This window comes from Eublepharis macularius, chromosome 1 (genome assembly GCF_028583425.1).
Source record: "Eublepharis macularius isolate TG4126 chromosome 1, MPM_Emac_v1.0, whole genome shotgun sequence".
Taxonomy (NCBI): Eukaryota; Metazoa; Chordata; class Lepidosauria; order Squamata; family Eublepharidae; genus Eublepharis; species Eublepharis macularius.
In genome coordinates, this window is record NC_072790.1 from 49,164,468 (window position 1) to 49,185,220 (window position 20,753).

A 20,753-nucleotide genomic window follows, 5' to 3' on the forward strand; every position below is an offset into this window, starting at 1 on the left:
CCGCCTATCTCACTTCAGTGACTGATGTTGGAATGCCACCAGATTATGAACTACTAACTCAGGTCAAAAAAACAACCTAGCTCTTTATTCCGTTCCCAACAGTGATCAGCCAAATGTTTCTGGAATTTTCAGATGGGCCATCAAGACGATGATCTCCCTGTTTGCCTCCAGTGTCTGTTTCTCAGAGTTATATTGCTACTGCTGCATATGATGGCTCTATTTAGACATTTTAGATAATAGCAATTGATGGCTGTATCCTCAATGAATTTGTGTAATCCTTTTACTTAAAAAACCAGTCTAAATAGTGACTGCTACTTCTGTGGTATATTGGATGTTATCAGTTAAGTATATTGTGTGAAAAAGTAATTTCTTTTGTTTGTCTTGCCCCCATCACCCACCTGTTAGCAGTCTCCTGTCTGGCTACTCTGTGAAGGGCTGCCCTTGAAGATGGCCTAGGAGCTGCAGCTAGTGCAAAATTCTGCACCTCTTCTCCTTCCTGGAGTAGGCTGAAGACAGTATATTTGTTCTAGGCCCAATTCAGTGTGCGTTAGATGCTTAAACAGCTTGGACCCTGTACTCTTAGGGGTAATCTTCTGTGTATTGCCTCCAAAGTTAGCTAGTGGTGCTTCATTGCTTTTTGTACCCTTCTTCCCCCAGTTCCAGATACACGTGTATACATATACATTATATGTTTTTATGTTTTTAAAGGATGTGTAAAGCTAAGACTAAATGTGAAAAGTAAGAGTACTTCTTCAGCATCTTAAATTATATTTCAAAATATAGATTGAATGCAAACTGGGTATGAGACACAAGGTACTTTGTAATCTGTGTGTAGCAAAAGATTATGCCGTCTAAGAAGCTATAGAATAAAGATGGATGGATTTCTGTAAAATTAATTACAATTAACCTTTAAAAAAACTCTTTTTATAGGATGGTCTGAATTCTTTGGTTCTTGATCTGGATTATCCAGCTCTGAGAAAAAACAAGAACATAGACAACTTCCTAAATAGATGTAAGTTTCATTTGCATGCTATTCCTTCCTGTCCATTGATACTTAATGTTTAGAGATGTTACATATTACTCCGTTTTTCACCTTGCCTGTCTGAAAAAGCCAGATAAATTTTAAAAGACGGACTTGTATTCTCATCATTTTTGAATAAGAAGCTGTCAGTATGTGTTTAATATTAGGTATTTCATTACATTGTTCATTATATTCGAATATTATTTACTTTTCTATGCAATTAGAACAGTAACTTCGTAAGTCAAATGAAGCCTTTTGTTGCTCATTGGAATACCCCATACTATCTGAGATTCTGTTCTGTACTGTATAGATAGGGTACCTGATTATTTGAAATGTCTTTTTTTTAAAAAAAAAAAATGAAGGCTCTGGTTATTATATATAAAAATGTTTATTGATGTCAGTGGCTCACCAAGTGTGCAAGCTGGTGGCTTATACCCTTGAACATGAATCATCCTTCCAGGATGCTTATAGGTGGGAACCAGTGTTTATGGTCACAGATTTTTCCCACTTTTAGCTCTTCCCAGCACTCCTTCCAACGTTAGGAAAAAAATGAGAAAAAATATTCTGGGATTGTAGGACCCAATTGGACCCTATGATTTGGAAGGTTGCTGTGGGTTGGGGGGAAAGGGTACAAAATTGCCCGTTCTCTCCCTTCTGTCTGCAGTGCTCCACTGACAGAAGAGGGGCAGAGAGGGTAATTTTGCCCCCTTTGCTCTTTCCACTGCAGGCTCCTGACCCGTATGGCTTATTAGTCCACGTGGGTTCTGCAACACTGGGGATAAATTTTCACAAGTCAGAAAGAAGTGCTAGGGAAGAGGAATGCCGAAAAGGATCTGTAGTTGCTTGGGTCATAAACTGCTGGACCCAACCTCTATAAATTCTTATGAATGCAAGGTGGACAATATCCCTATTCCTTGTTCTTTTTTATACAAATCACATCAATAAAAATACTTATATGTGTGATACAAGATGTATCTAAGATGAAAGCCAGTGTGATGTAATGGTCGATGTGTTGGACTAGGATCTGGAGGTTTGAAACTCCATGCTACCATGGAAGCTTGTTGGGTACCCATGGGCCAGTCACATACTGTCAGCCTAGCCTACTTCACAGGGTTGTGAGGATAAAATGAAGGAAAGAAGAACAATCTAAGCCACATTGCATCTCCTTTGGGGAGGAAAATAATCCATTTTAAGAAAACGTATACTTACTTAAGAAAATATATAGATAGATGACCTAATATTTGACCATGTGCACATTATAATGGCATTCTTTAAATTTTAGTTGAGAAAATTGTGGAAAAAATTCGAGCATTGCAAATGAAAGCTGAAGATTATGATGTTGTTAAAGTGATTGGAAGAGGAGCGTTTGGAGAAGTACAGTTGGTAAGAATCAAAATCTACGTAAGACCTGTAAACTTAAATTTTGGTGCTAGTAATGTCTTTTGGTATTTAGGAGTAATTACGGATGTTAATTTTCTCAAACAACTTTACCCTATATTACAAAATGTTCAGAAAATGTGTGTTGTCATAAAATAATCATAAAATAATACTTTTACTAAATAAATTGGCCTCCTGATAGTCTCAGTTCTTTCTTTCTTCTTCAAGTAGCTTGACATTATACCCTTTTTAGATGCATTGGTGGTTGATTCTCTTCAAAAGTGTGTGATTCTCAAAGTATAACAAACAATGAGCATGAAAAGGAAGTTGAAAGGCGGTTAATGAGACTGACACTTGATTAAAACTCATATTTGTAATTGTCTTAGATTTCTTTAATCAATCTTGCTAAATTTGCACATGAATAAAATAATTGTTCCCAAGGAAGAATATTCTTTGGTTGAATCCAGCCAACCTTTTTCACTCAGTCATACCCAGTTCCCTTGGGCCTTTTCCCCACATAACTTTTGTACATACAGATCCCGTGATCTCCAGTGCAGAATTTTTTGAAAGCCAAAAAATTCCTTCTTCCTTCTTTCAATCAGCTTCCAGAAAAGCTGACTGAAACTAGCCCTTTGTGCTTAGATAGTGTGCTCATGTGCCACAGCAGGCATAACCTTAAGAAAAAAATTCTTGTATTAAAAATTAAGTTTGAAAAAAAATACAGCCCGATTAATCAGGTGCATCTTTTTAATCAAAAGATTTTAAATTAACAAAATGTTCCTGCTTAGTAATTAATAGTATTTAAGTAGCCTTGAGTACCCTTTCTAATTCTTACTTTAAAAGATTGATCTTACTGTAAGTTAACAAGTATGCCGTGTGCATATACCTTTCCACTCTCAGCAGTCACAGATCACACTCTCAGTTCAGCAGAGGAGGTATCTTTGCTTTACTGATGCATTGCCTGCCATCGCTAGAGGACCCACAACCATGTTTTTGGTACTTTTACCTCATCCAGTAACTTAATATAGAATCCTTCCTGGAAATTTGGGATTAGGGAGCATTAGGGCTTATTGTAACAGAAAAGGAAGGAGGAGAATAAAAACATCTTGTGGATTTTATGAAAATGGAAATAGTGTCATCATGGAGCAGGAGGACTTGTGGGCTTCTGGGAGAGAATGCCTGTCCAGCAAAGGCATTCCCGCCCAGAAGCCCTCTAGACCCACAAACACACCTCTTTTCCTCCTGCTCCCTTCAGCCTTGGAGCAGACAAAGAAGGGCCTTATTATTGTTCCCAGGTGACTGCTGGTGATTTGTGCCCACTGATTGCTGCTGATTGGTGGGAAGTGGCAAGCTGCCTGGCGATCACCCACCACCGGCAGGCAGCCTGGGCAAACTTGAGGTACGCGTGCTCCCAGCCATGTGTAACCATGTCATTTCTGGAAGTTATGTCATTGTGCTGGCTGTGGGAATTCTCCCATGCTTTGCATGTGGCTGATTTTGGCCCCAAACAGGCTAATTCTTAAAAGAATCAGCTCCTCACAAAGCATAGGAGCACTCCCGCAGCCAGTGCAATGATATCACTTATGGAAGGGATATTGTCACGTGCAGGCCTAGGACTGAATGCGAAAGAGAAGAAGCCCAGTAAGTACTGGGACCCCACGCCCACTGGTTGCCAGGGAGACATGGCAACCCTACGCCTTATACTGGCTGCCATCACTCTGGTCTGGGAGTTCAACTAGGATGGGCCCATAGTATCCCCCCCCCCCCTCCAAGCAGTGCTTCTCTATTGGGGAGGGTGTTGCCAGACGATCGGTCGAGCTAGAGACGTGAGAACCACCAAACAAGATGTGGGGGGGGGGGGAAACAATTGTGAGCAACAGATTTAATAGGGGATACTTTAAAATAAGCGGGGCATAATTAATACATAAAGGAGCCATCAAGAAAAGCGGCTACCTGACTGGTCCCTTCCTGGGTCTAACCACCCTCCCTGGGGAGGGATCATCTCCTGCTGGTAGCTGCTTCTCTGCCACACAGCTCCTGGGATAAGAACACCTTCCCCCTTCAGGGAAGGCTTCTATTACTTTTCTCGTGGCCCAGCCTCTTTGGGGGTGATTGGCCTTCCTTTCCCCACCATTCTTCCTTAGTCCAATCCTACATTGGGGAAGGATCTTGGACAAAGACAGTCAGGCCTATTGGGAATTTTACTCTTGGCCTCAGGCTTCCTTGAGGCCTACAGGCCCAGGATTACGCCAAGTAGGAAAGTGAAAAGCAGAGTGAGGGTGGGGTGGAGGTTCGGTGTTTCAAATGAATTGTAGCAGCAGTTCTCCCAAAGAAAAATATTGCTTGCAAAAAGGAAGAAAGGTGCAGGCTTGAAAATAATAACTTTCGATGTATTGTCGAAGGCTTTCACGGCCGGAGAATGATGGTTGTTGTGGGTTTTCCGGGCTATATTGCCGTGTCACTGTGACACTGAGAGATCTCTGTCTTTTGGTGCTACACCTCTGAAGATGCCAGCCACAGCTGCTGGCGAAACGTCAGGAACTACAATGCCAAGACCACGGCAATACAGCCCGGAAAACCCACAACAACCATAATAACTTTCATTGGATTTCTACAAACCCCAATGTTGTGTTGACTGATGGCTGTGGTTACTAGCTCTGATTCTTTCAGTAGCAGAGAAAATTGATGCATGTGACACACACAACCTGGGCATGGTGTTAAATAAGCAAGCCTCATTCTCCCCTTGTGTGCTGTGATTCCTTCCATAGTTTCTAGTTCTGATTCAGAAGGTGTGCACAAAACTATAGTTTGCTGGTTTGGACATAATGGCAAGCCACAGTTGCTGGGAAACAATGGAAGAAATTGTGGAGGAGAAGGGAGCACACAAGGCCAGGGCTTGTTTTCCATCCTCTCTCTCTCTCTCTCTCTCTCTCTCTCTCTCTCTCTCTCTCTCTCTCTCTCTCTCTCTCTCTCTCTCTCTCTCTCTCTCTCTCTCTCTCTCACACACACACACACACACACACACACACACACACACACACACACACACACACACACACACACACACACACACCCCTTAATTGAAGGCTTCCTAAGGTGGGAAGTCTTGACTCAAGGTCCCTTTTTCTGTCGCATCCACACACAGCTGTCAAAGATTAGGTTTGTCTTGATATCTGAAAGTGGTGTTTGTTTTTGATGCTGTGCAATGCTTTGAAAATTTGTTAGGGGAGTTGAAATGAGGACAGGATAGATAGACTTGCATTCAGACAAGATGTTGAACAATCTCCCCGACTTTAAAAAAAACAACTAAGTAAGAGTCGCATGCTGTCCTGATTCAGATTGGGTTTGTTGAAAGCCCGGAAGTATGCTCTGGTTTTTATTTTATTTTCTTACAAGACTTACAAGACATAGGAATATTAGTTTCTATCAGGAAAACTATCTCCCTTCTGGGTGCCTGTCTGAATCAGGACATTCCAGTTTGCCTTTTTAAAAAAATGGAAAGATCCACTTGGAGATTTCCCAATATCTTGTCTCCTTTAAATTTTAGAGACATTTTTTAGGGGGATATCAGAGAAAGCACAAGTTCAGGACTGACTTGATTATGGCTGATAGTTTCAGGTCTGGTAGCTCATCTCTTAGAATGTGTTACCTTCAGATTTATTTATTTTATTAGACTTATATCCCGCCCTTCCTGTGAGCAGCCTCAGGGCAGCTTCCAACAAATTATATTATTAAAATACAATAAAACATTATTAGGTAAAGGTAGTCCCCTGTGCAAGCACCCAGTCATTACTGGCCCACGGGGGGACGTTGCATCACGATGTTTTTGGCAGACTTTTTACGGGGTGGTTTGCCATTGCCTTCCCCAGGCATCTATACTTTACCCCCAGGAAACTGGGTACTCATTTTACCAACCTCGGAAGGGTGGAAGGCTGAGCCAACCTTGAGCGGGCTACCTGAACCTGGCTTCTGCCAGGATTGAACTCAGGTTGTGAACAGAGCTTGGGCTGCAGTACTGCGGCTTACCATTCTGCGCCACAGTGCTCTTCAAGTAGCATATTAAAAGTAGCATAAAAACCAATATTAATACACAATTATACCAACAGCATAAAAATCCAGGCGCTACCGAACAAATCTGGCCACTACAGAATCACCATAACCTTGTGGATCCCCTGTACATTTTCTTCAGAGTGTTGTATATTTTTTTTAGGATTTATGTTACCTTGGAAGGTTTTTGCTTACATAGAAGTAATTATTTGGGTTTAATTTTTGTTATTGATGGAAGTAGTTTCAGACTTGCATGTTACTGTTATTAAAAACCAAAATGCAAGAGAATCCTTTTGTAAAATCTTGATAAAACTTTTCAAAATATTATTTTCTTCATCCACAGGTGCGTCATAAAACAACCCAGAAGGTTTATGCAATGAAACTCCTTAGTAAATTTGAAATGATCAAAAGATCCGATTCGGCCTTCTTCTGGGAAGAAAGAGATATAATGGCCTTTGCCAACAGTCCATGGGTAGTTCAGGTAAGGATTCTTTTTTATGTTTAGAATTGTTTTGCACTTTGAGATGTTCTTTTGAAAAAGCATTAAAACTCGTGTACTATAGTATACTTTGATGTAGTATTAATTGATGGTTCATTGTCATGGTCACAGTGTAGTCCCACATGGATACTGCACATACACAGGTCTGCTATGGGAGAAACCTTGAGAGCTCTTAAAAAATGAAGGTCAGGTTTCATGCAACTTGAAACAAAGGCATTCTTAAAGGGTCTCTTGAATAAATTTTCCCTTATCCCTATTAGTTCCAGAGTGGAGCTTGTCTCTTGTCGTTGCTAAGCTGATATGAAGATCCTTTGAACTACTGGCCACCTGCTCCCTTAAATGCCTTTCCTGGAAAACAGCAAGATTTGAGTCCAGTAGCACCCTAACGACCAATAAGATTTCCAGAGTATGAGCTTTCAAGAGTCCCCATTCACATTCACATGCATTCTGCTAGGTCTTAGGCTGATTCAGCTGCTTCCTGCGCTGGTCTCTCCATTGACTCTATTTGTAGGGCAACTATGTGGTGGTCCTCCTTTACTTTTGCTACTCAATATGCTTTGGACATAATCTGCAAAAGAAGCAGCAGTGGAAAGGCAGTACTGCAATCTCTGGTCCATTGAGAGCATCACACCTGCCATCCTTGTGGATAAGTTAGCTCGCTAATCACCCGTGTAGGACTGCCCTGTGACCATAATGATGAAAAATATGGCTGCACTTCCCTGTAACTGATGTTTATCAAGTGGTCACCAGTGCAGTCGCTGAACCCTCCCTCCTGTGAGCTCTCTTTGTTTTCAGTACCTATTTTTTCTGAGATCTGTGGCAGAGGCGAAGAGGAAACTGAGGGGAAGGTACTCCCTCTTTCCCTCTGTGCGCCAAGAAAAAGGTGGGAAATTTGGGTGTATGATGGAATTGGGGGTACACCTCACATGTTTTTAAGAGCTCTCAAAAGTTTCTTGCGTAGCAGATCTGTACATGTGCAGTACCGATGTGTGATTGAACCGGTGACCACCTGATGAATATCAGTTACAAGTAATGGCAACCACATTATTCCCATCTAGTTTGAAATCCAATTGACTTACTCCTTATTAAACTGAACTTTTAATGGCTTGGGTCCACCAGTAATTTCCACCTGCAGAACACAACTTCCTCACACACACACACCCCACTGCAGCCCAAAATGCCCTCTGAAATGGTGCTCCTTGGACCAACAGTGAGGGGAGATTGTCCCATGAAGGGTGGGGGCGGGGGAGAGGGAATCAGAACCCTGCAATGCAAGGGGGAAATTGGTGAAACTAATCTCGATTTGCAGAAATCCTCCAGTGGATTCCAGCTAGTATGTGGTTCTTTCTGATCCATTTGCTGGGTTGTAAATCAGCTGCTGTGAAGTGTATTTGTACGCTGTGGCAGCAATATGTATAACATTTAAATCAGAACAGTATCAAAAAGTAGGTGCTGTGAATTTCTTTGAGCCACAGCAGTGCTACTGCTGTGGCGTTTGTTTCCTATTTTCTTCAGTAGTGTGTAATGTTCGTCAAATTTAGCTGATTGTACCTCATGAAGCTTTATGGAAATGTTCATGCATTTGTAAGTGGAAGAAGTATAATCAGCCAACTATGCTATGAATCTTTATTTGGGTTCCTTTAAAACCAAAATAACTGAACTAGGCTCACATGCCAGTAATGTGTTCAGTTCTGGTTATAGTTAATTTTACATGCACAGGATGATTAAATTAACTCCCAAGTGCAATCAGAATCCAAGAAGCCTTGTGGAGAAATTGCAGTCAGGAAGCAATGTATGTGTTTCGTGTTGGCAAGAACTCCCCGAGGGCTCTTTATATATCTTCCATTTATTGTTTCAACAGCCGTTTGCTTAAAGTCAGGAGCTAGGGCAATCCAGAACCCATTTAGAAATCATCTCTTAGGCTGATCTTGTAAAAGTCCATGTATTCTGCCATTCTCTTTGTATTATCCCCATTAGCGTGCAGTAAGTTCTTAAGAAAGTAAACCTAGAGGGAGTGGAATTTAGATACTTTCTCCTTCCTGCTGTGTGGATTTGCTATCTTGTTTGCTATTGTAGGGTTAGGGGCAGGAATTGGAAAGACCGGTCAGTGGTGTTTTCGCTAGTGGCAGTACAATGACCCCTTCCACATTTTTATCAGTGTGCACATGAACTTGAGAGTTACAGGCATGGCTCTGATGCTAACCTAGAGCCAAAACACACGTTAAGAAAAACCTAGGTTCAGCACGTGTTCTCTTACCTCAAGGTTTGCCGGGATCTGTAGGAGTCCTGGAAGCTTAAAGTAGGCGTCCTGGAAGCTTAAAGATCTGTAGGGGTCCTGGAAGCTTAAAGTCCTGGAAGCTTAAAGGATCTGCAAGCGTCCTGGAAGCTTAAAGGTGTCCTGGAAGCTTAAAGCTTAAAATACAGGCGCCTGTATTTCCCTTTCCCTTTTTGCTGCTCTGTAAATGCTAAACTTTAAGCTTCCAGGACGCCTACAGATCCCAGCAAACCTTGAGGTAAGAGAACACGTGCTGAACCTAGGTTTTTCTTAACGTGTGTTTTGGCTCCTAGTCATCTGTGAATAGGTGCTGTAAAGTTGCTTTATCCAACTGTAGTTAACACTTCAAAGCGAGATGCTCAATTGTATTTTCTACAGTAACATTTAGTGTCAGGTAAAAGATTGACGTGATCATTTGGAATGATAGATTGTCTAAACTTGAAAACCCTTTATTAGGAGGTACGCCTATACAATTAAACTATTAAACTATACCAAAACTATTAAGGCATAAAAAATAGCTTCCATAGTGTTCTAAACTGGCTGTGAGCTAACCGTATATTGAAAGTTGACCAGTCTAGTGAACATCTTTACAAATGTCCATCCTTCTGGCTGCAGCTTTTTTGTGCCTTTCAAGATGACCGATACTTATATATGGTAATGGAATACATGCCTGGCGGAGATCTTGTGAACCTTATGAGCAATTATGATGTGCCTGAAAAGTGGGCCAAATTTTATACAGCTGAAGTTGTCCTTGCGCTTGATGCAATTCACTCCTTGGGATTAATACATAGAGATGTGAAACCTGACAACATGCTTTTGGATAAATATGGACATCTGAAGTTGGCAGATTTTGGCACTTGTATGAAAATGGATGAAGTAAGTATCCAGTTGATTTTGTATTCCTTGAAAATAATGAGTAGTTTGCTTAACTATGCCATACTTAATAAAGAGTGTAATGTAGTAGATAGTGAACAAGAAAGTAACTGTTTTAGATCTTGCCTCTACCATGAGCTCACTTGGTGGCCTCAGAGAAGCCACTCTTTCAAGCTACAATATATTTTAAGGGATTTTAGGTCCCCTAGTTCAATATATTTTAAGGGATTGTTGTAAAGATTGCCGAGTAATCTGTGAAATGCTTTTGACACTCTTAAGATCATGTACGTGTTAAGTAGCATTGGGCCTTTTGTTTGTTTTTTAAATTGAAGTACTTGAATTGAAACTTCATTTTCATGTTCAAGATACAGTTCTGTAGTACAAAGGATAGCTTGATCTCCTCATCCTAATATTTGTATGTTACTGTCTTGCCTTGAAGATTTAGAGAGAATGAAAGTTGGTGTATATATTGATGATGCAATTCTTTGTTTCAGGTTTTGAACCTAACTCAGCGCATTCCCCCCAGTAACCCAAGAAAGATATAAAACATATTCTAACGAGAGATCTCCCTTGAGCAGATTGAGATCACAATTAAACAAAAAAAAAAAGGTTTCAGATGCTACCCACACAACTATATTTGGTACTGCTTCTTGTAAAGAGAGGCCTCTCAGTCACAGTGTTTTATCAGTTATCATTAGCTTACCGAATATTTTAAGGGCATTAAGAGCAAATTAACTGTAATTTAGAAATGATCCGAAGGGGTGGTGATCGAAGACTCATGTGAGGGTTTGTGCTCACTCATCTTGGCTTTTCATTTATTTTTTCAAATCACTGCTTGTGGGGCTGCAAAGAGTGCTACCTAAATGGCAGGAAGCAGTTATCCTGTGCCTCTTTTTAGTACGCACTAGACTGAACTTCCAGCTTCAGGAATACTTAAAATAAGAGCCTCTCCTGCTGTTCACCGAGGAGGAATTTTTAATCAAAAATGATTGCTTTCATTATATTAAAGAATTAACTGAATCTGTTACTGCTGATGATAAACGGCGAATACAGGCTTTTAATTCACGGTGAACTCTTTATTTGGCAGAATGAAGAAATATTTAATTTTCTTTGCTATGTAGAACCAGGTTACATTTGGATTGACATTTCAGCTTAAGTGCTTTTTGAAAATAAATCTTTTGGTAGTAGAACGTAACGTCTATCTAAGTAAGCTTGTGGTGGTGAGGGAGTTGTGCTGAGGCGGATAGAATGAAGTTTTCAGTGTTTTGAATTTTTAAAAAGAACCCTGATGGGGCAAGGTCTTACCTGATTTCAGTGCTGGTAAGCCCTTGCATTTTTAAACAGTTTAATGGAAGGCTTGATAATGAAAACAGCAACTGGCCCATATTTACTATTTCCAGTTATTCTCATAGCATCCCCTAGTGGTTTTCAGATGTCTTGCTTAACAGATAGATCAAAACAAATCAACCAGGCAGCTCTATTTGGAAAGTTTTCTGTTGGAGCTTATTTTTTTCACTATGGAAATATCCAGCGTATTACACTATGGAAATATTCAACATAATATCTTTATGACATCAGTTTCTAAAACTAGAAACTACTATGAAAAGCTAGTGCATAAAAAAAAAGCTTTTTGGAAAAGTTGGAATGAATGCAATTATGAGGTTTGAATGGGACAACACTTTAATGATTGGTACATGTATTATTTTACTAATCAGATTTTTAGAGCGTGGATCAAGTTAAGATAATAGAAGTTCATTTAAAGGGGAAGTGGTAGCAAGAGATTGTTTGCTTACAATTTGCACTGGGCTCCCCTTCCTTGGTGCCTAAAACATGGTTGGCAGTTTGGCTGACTGGGTTGCATCTGCCTGAGTGCAGATGCAAATAAAAGCAACGTAGAGATTCAAGTCTAGTAGCACCTTAAAGACCAGCAAGATTTTCAGAGTTGATCTTGTTAGTCTTTAAGTTGCTACTAGACTCAAATCTTATTGTTGTATTGCAGACCAACCCACCTGAAAGTACCCCTGTGCACATGGATCTCTACATTATACCTTTAGTACATTGATGCATTGTTCTTTTTGCTCACACATGCTTTATTTGTAGGTAATGTCATTCTTTGTTATGGGAAAAGTTATAATTACTATTTGATGTGGCATTTATGAATGCAAATAATACATCTGTGTCTTGCTCTTCTTCAGAAGAACTCGAGAGTAGTTTGCATATTTTTTTTTCCAGGCACCCTCTCATCCAGCCAGTTTTACAGGACCAAATCTGTTTAGCTTCAGCATTAGAAGTGTGTAATGTACCTTCAGACCTTTCTCTTGGCTTTTCTCTGAATTATAATACATTAGGTGGGGGTTATCAATCAGGTTTTTTCAGAGCCTTACTAACAAGCATGAATGATTACTGTGGGTAAACCTTGATTATAGTTGATATTTATTTTGTATTTAAATAAAAGTAATTAAAGAGTTGGGGTGGCCTGTGCTTCCAGATATTGCTTCTCATTTCATTCTACAAACTCTACAAATCTTTGCCCGATCATGCTGCAGAATCAGTGATTCACTAACTGATAAATGGAGACTTGCAGCCCTGGTGGAACCATCAGGCACTTTAGAACAATCTACCACTGTTTAGGCATCTGTGACTAAGCTTGTAAAGTAAGGTTTGGTTTTGTTTTACTCAAAAATGGGGAAGAAATGTAACAAAACAAATTTTATAGCGACGTGTTAGTTTTTGGAATCCTATTTCTAATAGCGGTTGACATACCGATTCAGCATGTTAAATTTGTTTTGACTAGAAGCTATAAAATCAGGTAACATCACGATAATAATAATCTGCAACACCTCCAGACTCAGTTTATTTTTCATGAACAACAGGACGATATTACAATTGTGTTGCTGTTGAAAGGATGCTTTCTGTAAAACATACTTCTCTATGACTTTTAGTAAAATATTTCCATGTTGCTAGGATAAATATACATTTTAATCCTGGTGTTTTAAATTTAATTTGGACGTCTTAAATTTGTTAACTAGGTTTTATCAAAAACAATTTAGGCATCCATCAGCTAAAAACACACGACCTCTGGTGATAATTCCAATAAAAAACAAATTATAACTTTTTTGTATTTGGTTTGATGTCAATTTCTCACATAGCAAACTCCCTAGTGAGGATAACACTAATAAAAATTCCCAGCAATTGTGCATTCTTTGTTTCTTATTTCAAAAATGTTATTGCAAGATTCAGCTGTTTTGCCAGAATGCACATGCCAGATCATAAATAATGGCCAAGAGATTTTGTAGTACGTTGCCTTATAAACAGATTTTCTTTTATGTCCCCATCGGGATTGTTGATTTTGTTGAAAATTTTCAGTTCTTCTATAGCTTTCCTTCGCATACACATTTTACATTCTCCAAACTGCATTATCAGAATGTGTTGGATCTTAAGTTCTTCTGGTGGAACTCACAAATTAGGACCTCCCCACTTTCCATACCTACTGAACCCGACAGGCAACCCCCTGTTCTGCTTAGAGTCAAAGGCAGGGTTGGATAGGGAAAAGCAGCTCTGGAAAGGGGCCGTGCCCCCTTCTTGCCTCCTGATGGAGTGGGGAGGGAAAGAGGAAGAAGGCCTGGCCCCCGAGAAGGAGGAAAAGGGAAGGAGCAGGTTCGCTGAGGATCACACCTTAACTGCTAGAGCATAGTGGTTAAGTGGTTAAGATCCCATAAGCTCAGTAGGCGGCCTTGGGTGAGCTGCTCCTCTCAGTCCCATTTCTCTAGATATATTGCAGGGATAACAACACTGACTTTCCTTCACCAGTCTGAGTGGGGCACTAATCCATCTAGAAGAGTAGTGTATAAGTTATTATTGTGTAGGGCTGGGGTCTCTGGCTCCTGTGGGGTAGCTGGTGGTGACTTACATTCACCTCATAGCAGTGGCGACTTTTCTTCACTGCGATGGCCACTGTCCCCATGGAGTCGGTGGCCGTTACCATCATCGGCAGTTCTCACTCGTCACCGTGTTCTGCCTTTGTCTACCAAGACTTTCCTTAGTGGCTTTAATAGCCATTCTTTCTCCGGTCAAGTGACTCAGAAACAGTGTGTATGTGATATGTGTGTGTGGGGTGGGGGGGGGGAAGAAGGAAATCAGTGGAAATCACTGCCCCCCTCCTCTGCCAACAAACGTACTGTTTTGGCAGTGTAAATGTGGTTACAGTGGTGGAACAACAACTAGGATCCAACCCAGTGTTAGTTATTTTCTGTTCTGCCCATTAGAGTATGGGTAGGATATTTAGATGGAAAAAGAGAGAGATGAAAAGTTTTTAAAGCTGTGGCAGAATCTGTGCTTTAAAAAACGCTTTCTGTCAGCATCTTAAATGTTTAGATGAGTAGTTCTCAGACTTTTCAAAGTGGTACTATACTCTTTGGAAATACTTGCAAAGTCTCTTCATGTAACTCTCCTCTCCCCCCCCCCCCTGTATAAAACACAAGAATCTAAACTCAATGAACACTAAACAATTGAATATTTTACTTTTCATGTTTGCTACTTATAAATGGGTAGCTTTGCTGAGTGACAGGCCGTTTCATGAACTTTTAGCACTCTGTGCCGAAGTAAACCCAAATTTATCATCTAGCCTCCCGGAGCTTACTTTCCTCCTTCTCCTTCCTGCCCTTTTGACCCACCTGCAAGAAAGTTGCAGCACATTTTTGGGTCCTAGCCCACTGTTTCAGAACCACTGATTTATGCACTCCATAAGTGATGCAAGATGAGTGCAGGCATCCTTCTGCATTGTTAGCTGTGGAATAAAAGAAGAATCTTTGGGGGGTTTATCTACAGCTACCTATGGGGGATCTTGCTTCATATGCAGTTTTCTCAGCTACAGCCTTAGACTTCAGTCTTAAGTATCCATGGCAGAAAATAAAATGGCAGAAGTGGCAGGAAAAAAATTACGATAACTTATGTTTTCAAAGCCTTTCTGTCTCTACAAGACACACCTGTTTCCTTGAAAGAAATGGAGAATTGGTCCTTTTGAAAGATCCCCTTTTTCTCCCCACCCACCTTCAGATATTCATTTGATTTTAACCTGTAACTGTCCTGTAACCTCAGGACTTTCTTTGAAGAGTTACTCAATGTTCCATCTTTGCAGTCTCATGACGAGGGCATGAAGTGCCTCTTTTAGATGTATTAGTATTCTGTGTGGAATGATAACCAACTGCAAAACATTCGATGAGCAATATTTTATCAGTCAGAATGGACACGACCCACTTGCACCCCAGGCACAGTGGAGCTCACACTTGTGGGTTCAGATTAGCAAAATGATGGGTTATAGGGGAAGTGACAAATCATTGTGCACCTTTGTTACTTCCATTTAACCTCCTCTCCGTGCTTTAAATTACTCATGTTCTCTGCTACTTGTTATACCCTCCCTGAGTGTAACATGCTTATGAACAACTCACAATTTAAAACTGTTGGAAAAGCTATTCTCTTGGATCTGGATAATATCTCTTTTTTGTGCTATAACCAGAATATTAATTCAATTTTAGTCGTGGCAGCAGAATATTTTTTCATGAAAGATAAAACGTGTTCTGCGAAGCAGTACCTTGTATTTAGCTATCATGTTTTAATCTGTTGCATTAAGGAGATGGAAATCTAGCATTTGTTCAGACATTGGGAGAAGTGGAGATAATATACGTTTATAATATTTTATTGAGTTCCCATCAAGTGTGCTTGTGCTCCTTTTGAAATACGTGCCCTAATCCTAGCTAATTTGGTAGCGCTTGCTCTCTATACAATGCCCTTTGAAGTGTGAAAGAAAGTAACATGAGTAGTCTTATGCAGAGGGGAAGATGATTACCCTTTAATGATGAACACTTTGTAATAATGTTTATAAAGCAGTTTTGAGCATCCAAAGCACTTCATCTGCAATATCTAAATATATTATTATTGGTAATCTGTAGAAAAACCTTACAGTGTAGGCCAACATTAATAGCATGGATCCAGCCTTCTTTCAAGGACTCTGTCCAGCCTTCGGGAGCCTTTCTCCAACTTAAGTGGCACTTCTGTCAATGGAAGGAAGTTGGAGTAAGGCTTCAGCCTTTTGCTGAGTGGACTGTGAGGATGCAGGTTGGATCTACTCCAGTGAGCTGCTGATGGGGGAGTGGTTGGATTGGGGGCTGTAGCCGAGAGACATTGTGAGTGACAGCAGCTTCTTGCTTGCCACTCAAACTCTCTCTGCTACTTTCTCTCATGATGTGCATAATATTAAAATTCTGGAATATTTGGAAAGACACTTTCTCTTAAGTTCTTTATTATAATTTAATCTGTTTGTGTATCTGACATCTATTTTACTGGAACATCGAGAAAGGACCCACAATTGGACTCAGTTGTCGTCTGCTGTCTTAAGATCTTTTGGAGCTTACTGTAAAGATTTCCATTCTTGGGTTGTGAATTGGACACAGCTTGCATTGCCAACTTTTGATTATTCAGTTTGGCTCCTAGATTAACTTCTTCAATCCCCGTAGTAAGATTTGTTGTTACTTGTATTGTGTACTTTATGAAAAAAGTTCTATATGGGGGCGATTATACAATTGTAATATTTATAATAAAATGTTTTACTTAAAGAAATGTAGCTTACTCAGCCACCATACTTATCCGTTGTACTGTTTAATTGTTGTCTTTTATATAATAATGAAGACAGGTATGGTGCGTTGCGATACAGCTGTTGGAACACCTGACTACATATCACCTGAAGTATTAAAGTCACAAGGGGGTGATGGTTATTATGGACGGGAATGTGACTGGTGGTCTGTAGGAGTTTTTCTGTTTGAGATGCTAGTTGGTGAGTAGCATGTTCTTCTTATTCTCTCTCTCACTTTAGATCTTCTCTTATATCTGTACATCGCTGCATTATTGTTGCAATAAGAGCATGATGCTGATGAGGCTATCGGTCTTTAAGTCTAATCTTTTTTTTCCTTTTTGCTCTATACAACAGAGTCTGGGTTTTCAGCATTTGAGATGAGTCTTCTCTAAGAAGGCAAGGATGGTGTTATAGGAAGGAGCTATAAACTTTGCCTTCTCTTTCTTCCTGTCCCACCATGACTCTCCTATTCTGCAACCTTGGATTGAGTTATAAAGGCAATGAGATGAGCCGACACTCCCCATAGTAGTCAATGTAACATGTACCTTTCTTGATGGTGCATTCTCTCCCTCTTTTGGATAACAGTGGAGCTCTGTTTCTCTCTTGTGGATAACAGTGGAACAATTTGGTTATATCAGTGGTCTTCAACCCATTTTTGGGACCTTCAAGAATTATCATATGAATTTTGCTGCCTTTTAGAAGGACCTCTTGTTAGTGTGCATGTGCAGAGAGCAGGAGCGCCATGCTTCCTTCCTCTTTTTGCTTGCAGTCTGAAAGAAACAGAGTCAGCGATCTGAGATCCACTCAGTGGTGTAGAGGATTTCTCTATGATTCTAACCTGCAACTTGTTCCTCATTATGCTATACCTCCTGGTACTCAGACCTCCTGTTCTGGGCTCTCTTGGTCTAACTCTGTTTTCTCTCCCTTCCTATTGTGATGCTGATGTCAAATGCTTGCAGTTTGGTGGATCCCATACTGCCACCTAGAGATTAAAGGTGGATCCTGACTCTGGGAAGGTTAAAACGACTGGTTTGAACAGCGGACTGGAAAGAATCAGTAAAGCAAGATCCCTGTTCTAAAGACCCTTTCTCCAAAGGGGCTCTATATTTCTTGTGTTTTAAAAAGAATTGTATTAAAATTATGGTTTGTTAGCTGGTTCCTAGAGATCATGCCTGCAACGCAAGAAAAAATCAAATTGTGCAAGCAATTCAATAGATTATTAAACACTTAGTGAGACAATTATGTATGTGTTGGGTTCATGGATTTTTAATTAGACTGATAGAACTGTGCGTGCAGAAAACAGCAGAGTCATGGAACTTAATTTATGCTTGTTGGATATGTCAGTGGATTGGATCCAACACTTGTTCTCTGTTGGCAAAGGACACTTCTGCAAGAGGAAGGGGGGATTTTCACAATTCTACCCTCCCACTGTAGATCCTCACATAGCTTCCTGAACCGCTCTTGGGGATACTTTGATGTTTCACTTGCAATGCTCTTTGATAATTACCTTGAATGTTTCCTTTGAACTTTGCACATTTATCTGCCAACTTTGCCACCAACCATTGCAGCTCAAGGTGGGCTAGAAGAAACCTGATCCACAGGTAACAAACAATTTAAAAATAGCAGAAAGAAAAGTTGTGCATTTCTTCCCAGGCAAAACTTTCTTTATAGATTAGCTGTCCAGTGTCCACCTTACATTTTTTACCGAAAGCAGCCAGAATGTGGGCCCTATGTGCTTTCCATATATTGCTGCAACCACCACTGAAAAAGAAAAAGCCTATGTTTATTTATTTTAGAATATGACTATGCTGTCTCTTCAGAATCCTGCTTGAGGCAGCTTACAATTAAAAACACAGGCCATTAAAACGCAAGCTATTGGACATAAACAGCATAAAAACAATCCATAAAACAAAAGTAGACCATTTCAAAGCTGATAAGATACAACCTCTAATTCAAAGCCTGAGTAAAAAGATGTGCTTTAGCCTGGTGCCTAACAGTAGATGTAGTGTGTACCAGGCAAGTCTGAAGGGGGAGGGCATTCCAAAGGTGAGGTACCACCACAGAAAATGCCCTGTCACTAGTTGCTACCTGTTTCACCTCTGACAGAGAGCAAGGTTTGAGAGGCAGATCTTGGCTGGCTGGCTGGTATGTGAGGAGACAGCCCTTCAGGTATGATGGCAGTCAGACAAATCAAAGGGAGTATTTAGTGAGAGGACCCTGAAAGGACTCGTTGATGAATAGACTCATAATAAGAGAAAAGGTCCATCAAGTAAACTGGCCCCACATTGTATAGGGCTTTAAAGGTCAAAACTGGTGGTTTGAATTGGACATGGAAGCATTTTGGTAAGCAATGAAGCTGTTCCAATGTGCTTCCCATCTGCGCATTCTAAACAATCCGCAAACTGCCCTATGTTGTACCAGATGGAACTGCTGGTTAGTCTTCATTGGTTTGTATGTTTTTATCGCAATTTATTTTTATCTACTTTCATGTTTTAATACCTGTTACAGTTAATACTTATGCATTTTTAATTTTAGGGGATACTCCATTTTATGCTGATTCATTGGTTGGGACATATAGTAAAATCATGGATCACAAGAACTCATTACATTTCCCGGATGATGTAGAAATCTCTAAACATGCAAAGGACCTTATCTGTGCCTTTTTAACAGACAGGTATGTAAGCCTATATTTTTCTTTTTTATTAAAATGGATTGCTTGCTATACATTTTGATAACAATGAATACTTTCAGAAGGATTATTTTTTAAAAAATAATAATTTTGGAAACATCGTATAATCACAAATCACTGAAAACTCACTCATCATCAAAATCTGCTTTTTAATCAGTATTTCCATCAATAATTACCAAGTCTTGTTTTCTTCTTAACAAAATGCTTGATGGGATTGGTAGGTAGTTCTATAGATAACCAAAGATAAGCATCAAACAAGAGCCTCTTTATTCCCTCTCCTCATGGCATCTCTAGCAAGGTTTTGTTTCAAAGTTCGCCCAGACTTCGTGGCGGGGGAGGCCTCAGTGTAAAGGAATGCAGGCAAAATGCACGGTCTTCTTCCACTTGCTGTGCTGTGTGGACCAATCCATGGTTTATTTAATTTGTAGATGATTTTTTTTAAAAAAAATCTGGCTACAAGCCACATCGTTGTCTGCTGAGCCACATACACAGGCAGTAGCAGAGGGTCCAGTTTTGGGAGTATCTTTAGATTCCGCTATATTTATGTGGAAGAAATGGCCGAAGGGTGGAGAAAACAGTAGATGAAAAGAACTGAGCTAATTAAAAGAGTGCTTTGTCTACTACCCTTTTCCCTAGACTTGTGTATGCCTTCCCAGTTTATATTAAAAGTGGTGCTCAGTGCATTTATTTAAAACAGAGCGTCTTTTTATATACACAGTTGCCTCTGAAGCACTTAAAGTGACGAGGAATGAATATCTGTCATGTGACTTATTAGTTCTCATACGTAAGCTTGTTTTTATGGGTTTTCAACAACAAAAAAGCTGTTTTGAAAAGGAATGAGTTTGCCACTTGTATAATGGCTTCATTATACGCCTTAAGGGAAAAAATGTGCATGTGTGGCTATGTTTTTAAGTAAGAGGTGCAGGATCCAGTTTTTGAAATACTTAGTTCAGTAGATATTGAATAACTGCTCTGTGTTTGGAAGCCAGGTCTTCCGTCATTTATGTCCAAATGTTTGTACTGTGGTTTGGCAAGCTTTGTAGGATTGCAGATTTTTTTAAAAAAAAAATAAAGCTTTTTCCTGTGTTCCATTCCTGCACAGTCCAGTTGGAAATACGTTTTATTCCACACGTGGCAGACTGAAATCTTTAGCCATTTCATTCTGCATATGTGAGAGTGCTAACAAATAGCTCTCTCTCTCTGTGGAGATTCAAATTACAATAGATCTTAATGAAAAACTGTCATGAATGATCATGTCCCTTCTGTGTTTAGACATCTTGGCAAGTGAATTGAATCTAAAAATATATGCTTAATGAAAATGGAATGCCGTCTATTTTAATAAAA

At 39.9% G+C, this 20,753-nt stretch overlaps 1 protein-coding gene across 1 annotated transcript in view; it reads left to right on the forward strand.

Annotated features, from left to right (window-relative positions):
- ROCK2 (Rho associated coiled-coil containing protein kinase 2) overlaps positions 1–20,753 on the forward strand; it is a 119,296-nt gene that overhangs the window by 41,343 nt on the left and 57,200 nt on the right. Inside the window, exons 2-7 of the mRNA XM_054969922.1 lie at positions 931–1,012; positions 2,304–2,404; positions 6,789–6,926; positions 9,835–10,095; positions 16,777–16,921; positions 19,256–19,394. Of these exons, the coding sequence (XP_054825897.1) occupies positions 931–1,012; positions 2,304–2,404; positions 6,789–6,926; positions 9,835–10,095; positions 16,777–16,921; positions 19,256–19,394 (866 nt within the window). The remainder of the gene's footprint in view (positions 1–930; positions 1,013–2,303; positions 2,405–6,788; positions 6,927–9,834; positions 10,096–16,776; positions 16,922–19,255; positions 19,395–20,753) is intronic.